The sequence below is a fragment of the Fistularia commersonii genome, chromosome 2 (assembly GCF_037954325.1).
Source record: "Fistularia commersonii isolate RoL2024-O1a breed Wild chromosome 2, RoL_Fcom_v1.0, whole genome shotgun sequence".
Taxonomy (NCBI): Eukaryota; Metazoa; Chordata; class Actinopteri; order Syngnathiformes; family Fistulariidae; genus Fistularia; species Fistularia commersonii.
In genome coordinates this window covers 1,865,104-1,879,101 of record NC_141285.1, presented here as the reverse complement: position 1 = coordinate 1,879,101, position 13,998 = coordinate 1,865,104, and the positions used below count along the sequence as shown (strand labels likewise).

The 13,998-nt window shown below is 39.2% G+C and overlaps 1 protein-coding gene across 1 annotated transcript in view; it reads left to right on the top strand.

Moving 5' to 3' along the window:
* Positions 1-13,998, top strand: part of slc18a2 (solute carrier family 18 member 2) — a 29,612-nt gene that overhangs the window by 10,778 nt on the left and 4,836 nt on the right. Inside the window, exons 3-14 of the mRNA XM_086164102.1 lie at positions 289-347; positions 424-507; positions 2,877-2,969; positions 3,225-3,314; positions 3,409-3,452; positions 6,632-6,692; positions 7,555-7,650; positions 9,097-9,175; positions 10,664-10,715; positions 12,728-12,791; positions 12,862-12,981; positions 13,667-13,800. Coding sequence (XP_086020228.1) covers positions 289-347; positions 424-507; positions 2,877-2,969; positions 3,225-3,314; positions 3,409-3,452; positions 6,632-6,692; positions 7,555-7,650; positions 9,097-9,175; positions 10,664-10,715; positions 12,728-12,791; positions 12,862-12,981; positions 13,667-13,800 — 976 coding nt within the window. The remainder of the gene's footprint in view (positions 1-288; positions 348-423; positions 508-2,876; positions 2,970-3,224; positions 3,315-3,408; positions 3,453-6,631; positions 6,693-7,554; positions 7,651-9,096; positions 9,176-10,663; positions 10,716-12,727; positions 12,792-12,861; positions 12,982-13,666; positions 13,801-13,998) is intronic.

Below are 13,998 nucleotides of genomic sequence, written 5' to 3'. Positions count from 1 at the left end.
TTATTCTCTGTATTTTTACTTTATAAATGATAATTGGTAAAGGTGAGTTAAAAAAAATCAAATAACTGCTTCGGTTTCCCTTTGCATCCATTCCTTGATATTTCATTTAAAAAAATATGTAGCCATGAGTCAAAAAATGATTCTTCTGTCAAATATATAAAAATAAAAGACGTCTAATTGCTTCCTCAGTAGCGCCGGATTTCAGTGTTTCCATGAAAATCGGTATCAAGCAACACAACCTTGAGGCGATTGTGTGACAATTAAAATAACGTCTCCCTTTCCCTCCAGGATCGGATACCAGCTTCCCATCTTCATCGGCTTCTGCATCATGTTCATGTCCACAATCAGTAAGTCCGACTTCCGTCTCGCCGCAAAAAGTGAAATTCTGCAGCGCGCCTGACGCCCCTGTTCCTTTCTATCAAGTGTTCGCCTTCTCGTCCAGTTACGCCCTGCTGTTCGTGGCCCGATCCCTTCAGGGCGTGGGCTCGTCCTGCTCCTCTGTGGCCGGTAAGACATGAAGCAGAAGAGGTGAACAATTTGAAAAAAAATTTTTGAAAAAAAATTGAGAATTTTTTTTTTGATATTTCCAAGAAAAATCAGCTTTTTTTAATTTCAGGATTTAAAAAAAAAAATACCGTGAGGTGAAAACTGATTGAATATTTGAAATAAGTTTGATAAAAACTACTCGCACACTGGATTGTTGATATTTACTCGCAACACTGATTTGACATCAACGCTTAAAAATGTACAATAACATCCCTGGGGATTAAGTTGTTTGGATTCAGTCGTTGATTCGTGCCCTAAAAATCCCGTCTGGTCATTGTTTATTGCTAAAAACTACATTTGAATGAATGAGTGAACGTTTGTCCACCCTTATGTTGGTTTGTTAATAGTTTCTTTATCTCGATATGATGTGTGAATTTATTGTTGTAACATGTGAATGAGCAGGTCTTAATCTGACTTGAGAATGAAAGGGTGAAAGGTCATAGGTCCCCAAATAATGAGCGAGTGAATGGTTGACGTCTCTATGACATGTTAATGAATGAGTGAACGAATGGTTGTTTCTCCATTTGATGTGTTAATGACTGAGTGTTGATACGTTTCTCTATGATGTTTGAATAAATGAGTGAATGATTTTGCATTTGTATTTTAACGTGTGAACGAGAGAGTGAATTATTTTGTCTACATGATGTGAATGCTGGTATGTCTCTCTATGACCTGTGAATGAACAAATAATAAAAATAAGAACAAGTTTATTTATCCCGCAGGAAATTGTTGTGCCAGAGTTACAAGAAAAATCTAACAATAATAATTAAATTGTTAAATAATTATTAAATTTTTACAATAATTAATAATTGATAATATTAAGAATTATTATTAAATAATAATAAATAATTGTAGAAAATTGTATAAACAGTAAAAAAAGGGGAAGGGAAAAAGGGAGAATAAGAAATACAAATAAACATAAAGTGCCTTAAGCAACAAGTGAAAACTATAAAGGTCTTAAGTAACAAGTGCAAGATAAGGAGTGCACAAGAGTATGAAAAAATATTGTACATGTAGCTATGATGAAAAATTGCACAGAATAAGTGAATAAATGTTTTGTTTGTCTCTATATGATGTGAATGAGAGAGTGAATGGTTGAATGTCCCGAAATGACATGTGAATGAATGAGTGAACGTTGATATGTGTCTCTATATAACACATTTGAATGAATGAGTGAATGGTTTGGTAAATGAAAGAGTGAATAGTTTCATCTATATAACACGTGAATAAGTGAGTAAATGTCTCAATACCACATGCTAATGAATGAGTGAATGGTCGTGCATCTGTATATGATTTGTGAATGAATGAGTGAATTAATGTTTTGTTTGTCTCAAGATGAAGTGAATGAGAGGGTGAATGGTTGAATGTCCCGAAATGACATGTGAATGAATGAGTGAATGTTGATATGTGTCTCTATATAACACATTTGAATGAATAAGTGAACGGTTGTATGTGTGAATGAGTGAGTGAATGGTTTGATAAATAAAAGAGTGAACGTTTTTGTCTATACGACATGTGAATGAGGGAGTGAATGTCTCAAAATCACATGCTAATGAATGAGTGAATGGTCGTATGTCTCAGATGGTTGTGCATTTGTATATGATGTGTGAATGAATGAGTGAATTAATGTTTTGTTTGTCTCAAGATGAAGTGAATGAGAGGGTGAATGGTTGAACGTCGCCATTTGTGCTGAGCCTGACTCTCAGCCGGTGACAACAAACCCAAAAACAAGAATTATCATTGTAGATAATGAATGAATGAATGAATGAATGAGTCACATTTATTTATTCATTATTACATAACGGAAAGATTTAGAAACTCACCCGGTCTGCGTTTTTTACCTGCAGACCCGCAGAGCCGCTTCACCGAGAAGCGCGTGATATTCAGGCTGGGATCGTGTATGTAGTGTTTCCATGGTAACGCCACCACCAAGAGCATCCGGTATAGAAATACACATGAATAACAACGGCTGTTTATCGCCGGGTCTCCCATCAGCGGCCACCTGCCTCCCACCAGCTGCAAACCATGGATATAATTCCGGGTCCGTGACAAATGAGCGCGGGATTCAATAATTTAAATACCTACTAATTTGCATTTGTGAAAAAGCATTTAAAAAAAAAAAAATAAGGGGATTTGGGGAATTTAATTCGAGTCCTCTCATTTGCTGACGGGGGTCAAAACAAAGGGTCACGATCGCTAACGGGCGTTTTTTTAGATCCGTTGTCGCCGCGTGGATCTCCGCGACCCACGGGCCGGTTTAAAAGCGAAACAATCACCGCTTTTACGTCACTTTTTTATAGAAAATAACAGTTTGTGCCGCGTCTTCTCAGGGATGGGGATGCTCGCCAGCGTTTACACGGACGATGAAGAGCGAGGCCACGCCATCGGGATCGCCCTCGGGGGTTTGGCCATGGGGGTTTTGGGTACGTTGACAGTTTTGCTCTTTGTGAAGCTCAAAAACACGGCTGTTTTCTGATAACCTTGTTTGATTATCATCAGAATATTGATCTTTTCACCCATTTTGCACAATACCAGAATTTCTTACAACACGTTGCCAGATGGTTTGTTGATGTAGTGAAAATATGGTCGCAGGCCAGTCGTTCATTTGTTTTGGTTGATACTGAGCGTCCCTGTGTGTGTGTGTGTGTGTGTGTGTGTGTGTGTGTGTGTGTGTGCAGTTGGACCCCCGTTCGGGAGTGTGATGTATGAATTTGTCGGGAAGACCGCCCCTTTCCTCATCCTGGCCTTCCTGGCCTTGTTTGACGGAGGTAACAAAGTTTAACAAATTATCCTGATCGTGCAAATATTAGTTTTATTCCTGTATTTTTGTTTTAATTTCACCGCCTCGCTGTTTCTCCACAGCTCTGCAGCTCTTTGTTCTCCAGCCCACCAAAGTGGAGCCCGAGGTGAGAGGCGATCTGCATCACTGGTTCATTTCTCATTCCATTAAGCCAAATCTGAAACATCTGTGAAGCTGTTGTTTGGCCAATTTCATTTTTTCCATGTGCTTCATTAATTAGTAACCTCTAGTTTTATAAAGAAAAAAAAAAAAATCACATGAACAAATGAATGGATATTAGTTCTTATTCTGTTGCCCAAGTTTTCTTTTATGTCCAGTTACCCTTCCTCTTTCATCATTTATTTGGTCTTCCGTTTATTTATTTATTGTATTATTATCATTTTTTATTTATAATAATAATCATAATAATAACAATAATAATAATAACTGTATTATTGTATCATTGATGATAAAAACAACAAAAACAATACTTATAATAATAACAATAATAATAATAAATATTAATACTGCGACTAATAATAATATAGGTATTATGACTATTGATATTTATTGTTTTATTGTTATTATTATTATTATCATTATTTCATTAATAAATTTACTTATTTAATTGAGATATTTGGTTCAAACATGTTCAATCATTTGCAAATTTCACAAAGTCCCTTTTTGCGGACAAAGTCTACTTTATTGTCAATAACCGCTCTCAATATTCATAAATACAGAGCGTTGAAATAGCGTTACTCTAAGACCAACAATGCAAAAGTTCAAAAAATTACAACAAATTTGTCACAGAGAACAACAAATTATGCTGAGGTAGGTATGGTTAGACTGCAATTTTCTTTTAATTTTTTCTTTTTCTTTTGCAGAAGTATTTGCGGTACTTAGTATTTGCAGAAGTTCTTTTCCCCAAATGATGCCCCTTTTTACCTGAAGTACTTCAATATTTCAGTTGGTTGTGAAAAACTCTTTTTCAAGGCTTATCAACGACCACGTTGTTCAGTCGCTCCATGGGACACAAAAGACCTCAGATATGTTTTCATCAATTTGAGTAGTAAGATAAGATAAGATAAGATAAGATAAGATTGATTCCCATAGGGGAAATTTGTTCGTCACAGCAGCGCAACAATAACAGTATCAATAAATATGAATATAAATATAAATAGAAAAGACATGAATAGAAGAAACAAGTGACAACAAGTGTAAAAAATGACCTTTCACAGCTTGAAAATGGGATCGTAAGCAGGAACCTGTATGACAGATTCAGCGTCGCTCATTCAATATCACCCAGAAAAAGAGTTCTAGAGCCTTTCACTGACCCGAGTTGGTAGCAGAATTAATCTAGATGCACAAAGAGCTGAAGAAAAGACAAGTTATGAGGAAACGCAGGAACGAACAGCCATGTGCATCATGCACACCAGACAACATGGTGTAACCTTTCTCCAAAAATAAAGGATACACCAAGTTAAAGGAATGGACCTCGAAAAAGCATATGACAGGGTGCCGAGAGAGAAACTCTGATATTGTATGAGGAAATCTGGAGTGGCAGAGAAGTATGTTAGACAGGTGCAGGACATGTATGCTCGCTGTAAGACAGTGGTGCGGTGTGCTGTAGGGGTAACAGAGAAGTTCAAAGTGGAGGTGGGACTCCATCAGGGATCAGCTCTGAGCCCCTTCTTGTTTGCAGTGGTGACAGACTAGGTTACATAGGAATCTCCATGGAGCATGATGTTTGCAGATGACATTGTAATCTGTCGTGAGGCAGGGAACAGGTTGAGGAAAACCTAGAGAGGTGGAGGTATGCTCTGGAAAGGAGAGGAATGAAGATCTAACGAAACGTGGTGTTCCATGCATCTACTTATTGTTCATCTGGTCTCCAACCGGCTACATAACTTTTGGTTGCAACAGGCAGGAAACACACTGGAGATTCCAGTGTGAACTCATGCCATGAAGAGAACCATCATCTAGCCACGAGCCAAATAACAAGAAAAGAATTCAACTACTGGTAAACGCTGTTTTTCGCCTGGCGGTGCCATTCTGCTGCCTAACGCCACCCGTACATCGAAAGCAAATGTGTCAAACCCAAGGCCCACGGGCCAAATGTGGCCCGCCACGTCATTTTATGTGGCCCGCGAGAACGTCCTAAAAGGTCTGAATGTCTAAAAATAAACAAGTCAAACGCGTGCACTGACAAGAAACTACATTCCCCGCAATTCATACCGATCATTTTACCCGCCAAGTGACGGCATCCCGCTGTTAGATCACAGTGTATCCACATCAATGCTGTTTTAACAAGTGGAACTGAGAAATACAAACGATCCCTAAATGTCCAGGAAGTGAAAAGTTGATGCAGAAAGAAGGCTGTTTCAAGAAAGATGGGACGGCAAATACATGTTTGTGCTTCAAGGAGAAAGAGCGGTATGTCTTTTGTGTTATGAGGCAGCGTCGGTCGTCAAAGAGTACAATCTGCGTCGGTATTTTGATACCAAACACAGAGCTAAGTATGCTAAAGTTAGCCCTCCAGAACAACAACAAATTGTCCAGGAATTAAAAGATAAACGAAGAGAGAAAAGTTTTTTTTTTTTAATCAATCCTAAGACATTCTTGCATTGAAAAATAAATAGAAAGTTCTATGAATTTAGTGGAAGAGACAATTCCTAAGATTAAAAAGAATTAAAGAATCAAAAGCTAAAAGACGAATGTTTTCACCAAAAACACTGCAGCTAACTAGCTAGAAAGCTAGCTTTGGAACATCATTTTTTTTCCATCTACACAAATTTATATGTAACATTTTGGATTTGAATGAGTTATAAATCATAGTTATTTAACAAAAAGGAGTAGTTACATTTATTTTACATGACATTTATACCGTTCCCGTTCCATGAGGCCCTGTGAGGGCGACCGTGATGGCGATGTGGCCCCTCGGTGAAAAGGATTTTAACACCCCTGATCTAAAGACCCTGAGAAGATTCGGAAAAGCGAGTGGAAAACAATCATCTCACCCCTGCTCACGTCTAAAGACTAGTTTTTAGAGTTTTACACTGAGACCGCGAATCTTAAGGGATCGCCGTTTACAAGACTACAAGTCCCAAGTTTCCTGTTTCGGGTTCAGTTAAAGCTCATCTATTGGTTGTTGATTGTGCTACATCACCGTAAAGACTGAAAGACTTATTCTGAATCAGAGACTAGGAAAAGACCGATCTAAGACTCTTAAGATTTTCAGTTTTAAGTGTGAGACTGTGAAAATCGTTGGCTGAAAACCCAATAAAACACGTGGTTATTATCTTTCAGAGTCAGAAGGGGACCCCTCTGCTGACCCTCATGAAGGACCCGTACATTCTGATCGCAGCCGGTAAGAAAAGAAAAAAAAAAAAAAAAGAGAGAAAACCCGATGTCAGCTCGCTTTCGGTCCTTAATTGAGCATTTCAGACGACAATTGATTTGCTGGTTACAGAACAGAAATGCAGCCTGAGATTGTGTTGTTGTGGGAGAGCTGTGTGCTGGAGGTGTGTGTGTGTGTGTGTGTGTGTGTGTGTGTGTGTGTGTGTGTTGCGCTCCTCAGAAAAACCTTTTTGCCGCTCTCATCGACAACATAGTTCTTGAATCTTTCTGTGATTATCTTTTTTTTTTTGTGATCCTGCTGCCATGACAGCACATTGTGCGGTTCGGTGAATCATTCTCGAGTTGCTGCGTCAATGTGTTATTTTTTATTTTATTTTTTATTTTTTTCCAGTTTTACCACGGCAACCTTATGGTCACATGCGCGTTTTTTTTTTTTTTTTTTTTTTTACAGTGTACCGCCTGAAGAAAATAAAGAAAAATCAAATCTATGCAGTTGACATTCATTAAAAAAATTTGATTTTTGTGCATTACATTCCTGGAAATGAATTCAAATGATATGAAAATACAAATCGTCGCCGAGATAAAAATACCTACCTGTCATTTTCTTAGAAAACACAAAAAAATGGAGCCATATGTTGAATGAGTTCATTTAAAAAAAAATTATGATCATACATATATATAAATATATACAAATATATATATATATGTTTTTCTGCATTTCTTCTGAATAAATTCCACATGGACAAACGTGTTTCTATGTGTTTTTAACCCCTGTTGGATTGGGAGACCTGAAAAAAGCGGGTTAAAATTTTTTTTTTAATTTAAATTTTTCAATTTTAAAAATACTTTTCATCTCTAATCTTTCTCCACAGGTGCTATCTGTTTCGGAAATATGGCCATCGCCATGATGGAGCCGACGCTGCCCATCTGGATGATGGAGACCATGTGCGCCAGGAAGTGGCAACTAGGTATTATAACACACACACACACACACACACACACACACACACACACATACACTAAAGTAAATACATCTATTGTCCCTGTGTTTGTTGGTGTATCAGCCCTGAGGGTCATTGTGGATGAAAACTGACTCATAGCTCGTCTTACCTCATTGACAGAGAGGTGTTGGTTGTGTTTCGACAATATTTGTCCAAAAATGATTGATTCAGATAATAAGTCAATGCCGTTACAAACTGTGATGGTAATAAATTGCCTGGGACTCTTATTGAGAGAGCGATGACGACAGAACAAGATGGCGGGCAAATCCGGCGCCCATTTACTCCGATGAAAAGCTACTCAATGTTACGTAATATTTTAAAAAAAAAGATAATTCAGAATAACTCTGAATTTAGGATTCATTCAAATCCAAAATCTGACAAACGCATCCCAATCATTCTTGAAACAGCCTTCCATTGCATCTACTGGACATTTAGGGATCATTTGTATTTCTTAATTCAACTTGTTGAAAATGGCACCGAAACATGTTGAAAATTACCCACTTTGCAGGTAACATGATTATTGTTTTTATTTTATTAATTATTATTATCTAATATATATATGTATAATATTATTATATTATCTATATATAATTATATACTATTATTAATTATTATACAATGTTACATATTGTTATAGTATATTATTATATTATGATTGGCATGAATTGTGGGACATGTTGTTTATAGTCAATACACATGTTAGACTTATTTATTTTAAGACAATCAGACGTGGGCTACATAAAATGAGGTTGCGGGCCACATTTGGCCCGCAGGCCTTGAGTTTGACACACGTTGCATTAATACTTTCAACCACACCGAGGTACAACTAACAACATTGTACCGAAACTCAACACGACGTCTCGGAAAATTCAATTATTTTAATTCAGCCTGGATTTAAATGCCTTATGAGGCCCTGCAAGGGACGGTGATCCAAATCTCCCCATACAAAAAAAAAAAGAAAAAAATCCCCCAAAATCAACGTTTGGATATTTGCTCTCTATCGCTTCGGGCTGATGACGATCAGCTCCAGAATACCACCTCATTGTTTGGAGAAGCTATTTGACACCATGCTTATTTTCCTCCCCGGCGACACCACGTAGCTGCAAAAATGCCCCTCCGCTCCCCCCGTCCAATGGGCTGGAAGTCTTCTAAAGCCTCAGGCTTATTAGTTTGTTCCTCCCGTCTGTTGTCAATGAAGTCTTTGTCAGATAAAAAAGGATGAACAGGATATTAGGGTGTCACAGACTGGCAGGTGGAGCGTACAAGTCTTCATCTCAGACAATGGAAGATGTACAGCAGCTCAGTGATGAAACACAGATAGAGATCTGCGTATCTCGGAACACCTCCCCCTCACCTTTGGTCCATCTGGTGTGTGTGTGTGTGTGTGTGTGTGTGTGTGTGTGCGTCCCACAGGCGTCGCTTTCTTACCTGCTTCCATCTCCTACCTTATTGGAACCTACATCTTCGGGACGATGGCGCACAAGATGGGGAGGTAAGGAGGGAAATGAGCCTTTATCTGCTCTCCGTCTCCACGCGTTCCATATCGGTTTCCGCCTCTCTAAATGAGTTTTCTGATTTTTTGGGAAATGTTTGTTGGCGGCAAATCTTTCGGGTCATTATATCCCCGGTATCGCTGCTATCACTGCCTTTGCAGGCGGACAAACACATTGCTATTAGAAGAACATTGCTATTAGAACGGGAGTTTTCTAATGCGGAACTCATCGCCCGGCTTACTTTGGACAAAATCATTTACTTGCAGTTGGCATTTTCTTATATGACTATTTCACTTCAATGTGGATGACTACTGACAAAAGCAAACCAAACAAAAAAAAGGGAAACAAAAGAAACCAAAACCAAGCAAAATGAAACAAAAGAAAATGAAACGGAACAAATCGAAACAAAAGAAAATGAAACGGAACAAATCGAAACAAAACAAATGAAACCAAAACAATCAAAACAAAACAAACAAAAGAAGCCAAATGAAACAAAACCAAACAAAACAAAACAAAAGAAACCAAAAGAAACCAAAAGAAACCAAAAGAAACCAAAAGAAACCAAACCAAACTAAGCAAAATGAAACTAAACAAATGAAACCAAAACAAAACAAACAAAAGAAGCAAAATGAAAACAAACAAAACTAAACTAAAGAAACCAAAATAAACCAAACCAAGCAAAATGAAACAAAACAAAAACAGAAAAGAAACCAATTAAAATGAAACAAAGCAAAATGAAACTAAATAAATGAAACCAAACCAATCTAAACAAACAGAAAAAGCCAAATGAAACCAAACCAAACCAAACCAAACAAAAAAAAAACAAAAGAAACTAAAATAAACCAAACCAAGCAAAAGAAAACAAAACAAAATGAAACAAAGCAAAAAAAGAAAAGACACCAAATAGAACCAAACAAAGCTAAATGAAACGAAACAATCAAAACAAAACAAATGAAACCGAACCAATCGAAACAAAACAAACCAAAATGATAAACAAAACAAAAAAAAAAAAGCAAAAGAAACCAAAGAAAACAAAGCAAAAAAAAAAATCTATTCATCATGTTGATGAAATGGAAAAAGTGACCTTCATCATCTTCACCTGGCTATATTATATTCAGGTAAATTAATCATAACATTTCCAAAATATTATAATCAATAGGAAAAAATCTAAACCAAGTAATAGAAATGAGTTAATTGAAACCAAATGAATCCTGCCTCTCAAACTGATGAAGTGATGTGGTAACGGGCAGGTGGAGAGATGACCAACAAACAATAGCATATTTGATTTGGAATAATCTAAAAGTGAAGGCTGATATAAATCAGTATCAGTGTCGTCTAAACATGAACGCAATTCCAAAATGCGACAAACCATTTTTAAGCTTTTCCAAGACCCCGTGTTACGACAGCATTGCTTATGAAGGTTTTCTTGCCCTAAATTATGAAAGTTGTTTTGAATCTGGACATACGGATTGTTCCTTTTATTCCAGGTGGCTCTGTGCCCTGATCGGGATGGCGGTGGTGGGAGTTTGCGTGATCGGGGTGAGTGGGTTCAAGTATCTGTGGAACTTGGTGGCTAGAAATAGCATTTTGGATCGCAATTAAACTCCCGCTGCCGGAAAGCCCAGCGCGTTACTCGCCGATATCGACCGGCTACCGGTCCAGGATGGAAGCCGGCCCCTTGTCGCCCAATGACGGCAGGGATTGGCTCCTGGAAAGGCAGCGTAGCCACGACTTTTTCACGCAAACAACAATGCGGCTAATATATGGACTTTTTTGGGTGGGGGACGCTAATGAGGTTCACGCCGCTAAAACATTAATCCTCGTCACATCGGACCGATGAAATGACCGGGAAATTCTGAGTCTGTTCAACTCCGACACCGAAGAAGACGACTTTGACGGTTTTAGCTGCTCGCCGGTGCGGCTTATATTGAGGTGCGCCCAATGGTCTGAAAATTACGTTACTTTGCCACACTGGACTTTCTGACTTAACCTCAGCATGTGTAGCATTAGCATTTAGCTCAGATAGCTAAAAAAAAAAAAAAGTTGAGACCGGCACAGTGCAAGGTTACGTTACTTTTTCGTATTATTGTTATGAAGCACAGATGTGGAGAAAAGAACTTGGTTTCTTTTATATCCTTTGCTGCGCGTGCAACTTGCAACTTGCAACGAAACTGAAGTTTCGTCCGTCCGTTACGATGTGACGGCGCGGGCTACGAAGAGGAAGCGGCATCAATGCCGGCGACATCATGTGACCTGTTGTTTTCCTCGGCAACGCATACTTTTCCTGAGCACTATCGCGCGCTTTTCAAGGGATCGAAACCGCCAACCTTCCGATTGAAGGGACGCCCGCTCCACCGACGAGACACTTTTACGATATTCTGGCTCAATATCAACTTATCCGGAGAAATGGTTGGTCTACTGGGCGGAACAGAGACAAAAAGCAGACTCAAATCAAGAATAAACGTCTAAATCAAATAGAGGAAATAAGTACAAGCGGCTGGATTGTAGCCGGTCTGCTAAATGAGAATCACAGGCCTTCCAGGACGTAAAGATCCGAGCACGTCGGCCCATTCGTCACTCCAAAGCTCACGGTGGATTGTGAAGCTAAAGCGCTACTTTCTTGGCTTCCAACCGACCCCCGTGCCGCGGATTGTGTTACACTTTCATGTGAAGAAATTAGATTATATTCTGGTGGAAAACTTTGTATTCCGACTCGCTTGATCAAATAATCCAAGAGTCCGCTATGATTTAGTACAAACATATTCATATATCAAATGTGATTAGATATCCAACTATAACTTCAATCTAACGTGCAATGAATCAGTTGATACCTCCTCAGCGGGGAAGCTCATATCTGGTGTTTAAACCGCTGAATTTATTTGATTATATCAAATTCGAGATTAAAAAAAAAAAAACCTGGGAAGAATTAATTGCAAATAATACTGTTAAGGCAACCTGCTCCTCAAGAACTCCTGAGTCTGCAATCACTCTGTAACTACGGTTTGTTCCTGCATCATCTAAAGACGCTTGAACACGGACCCAAAAATAATAAATGGTAAATCGTCATCACATCAAGTAGGAGGAGACCTATCAAATGATCACCACCGAGGGAAGGTATTGATCAGTGCAAGCCATCAGATAAGATAAGATAAAATAAGATAAAATAAGATAAGATGGTCCATTATGAACCCCATATTGTTAACAGCTGCAAGGACAGTGAGGATAGAACTCGATAAGACATACTCATATGCATGAATTAATGTGCAAAAATGTGCAAAGATTTTGACTGGACATCTTATAACTACGAATTATGCAACTTTATCAATCCTATTGGCAATAAAGATCGAGGGAATCTTGGTTGTGGAGCTCGGAGAGGCCACGGAGGAGGGTTTATAGCGAAGGAGTTCCCTTCGGGGGTCACCATGGCCAATCATGATGACCTCAGATGACCTCATTTTTGGTCTTTTGGGCTAAAGCAGAACAACAAGGCTTCAAGAGAGAACTACCATTGAACTACCAAACTTCATCTCCGTCATTTCCGTTTCTTGTAGGTTCCTTTGGCTCGAGACATATACGGTCTGATTATTCCAAACTTCGGTGTTGGATTTGCCATCGGTGAGTACGTGACATCAAAGTTGCGGCCGAATCCCCCGAGCATAGGACAAAATACCTTCTGACGTTCCAGGCATGGTGGACTCTTCCATGATGCCTATTATGGGGTACCTGGTCGACCTGCGGCACGTGTCCGTGTACGGAAGCGTCTACGCCATTGCCGACGTGGCTTTCTGCATGGGATTTGCTTTAGGTGAGTCGGACCAGAGCGAAAGCTCCATCTGGATTCGCCTCATATTTTACCGTCGGCTGCATTGCAAGGCTGCTGTCGTCACGCCATTTATACTGTCGTTCACATTATGTTTAATGTAATCCCTGATGTTGTTGTTGTATATTTTATTTTTTCTGAATTTCCCCTATGGGGATCGACAAAGTTTATCTTATCTTATCCTGCTGTTGTAAGAAACCATTTGGACTAAACCAAAGTCAACTATGGTTGCGAAAGAAACCTCCCCATCGGGATAAACTACATTTTTATCATCACCATATTTGTCCAATTCATGATCTCCTACGAAGTCTACCAGAGGAGTGGACATGTCGGAACTTCTTCTGAGTTTGCGATTGCGTTGAGTTATCGATTAATCTGAAGGATCAGGAGCAAATTTCATAAGAAAGGAAACGCGTGTCGACCTCCAAACGACCTCCAAACGTCCGGCTCTCAGAGCTACGTACGATAAACGTTGGGCTACAATGATGGTACCACATCAAGCCAAGTGTCTCCGACATGGGGTTCGGTTATGCAGCGGTCGTTCGAACAAGATGTCACCGCTTTGGAGATCTCTGGTGCCTTCACCTCGTTGTCCTGTCTAATTTTACGGTCAGATCTCTAACAGTCGGCCGCAGAAATGGACCGTCATGCTTTTGCTCTCCTGCCGCAGGACCGTCCATTGGGGGATCCATCGCCGAGAGCATCGGCTTCCCCTGGCTAATGACCATCATCGGGATTGTGGACATTTTCTACGCGCCTCTTTGCATCTTCCTCAGGAATCCACCCGGACAAGAAGAGAAAATAGTGAGATTCGGATAAAATCCGACGCCGTTGCGAGAAACACACAGAGAGCTGGTCTCGTGGACAGATTTCTTTACATTATGAGGTCGATTTTAAACAAAAACGACTTCTCTCAGAATTAGTATCCATTAAACTACATTTGACGTTGGCTTTTCCTTCAACGCGCACTTTCAAACCTTGTTTTCTATCCAAGTTCAGAAA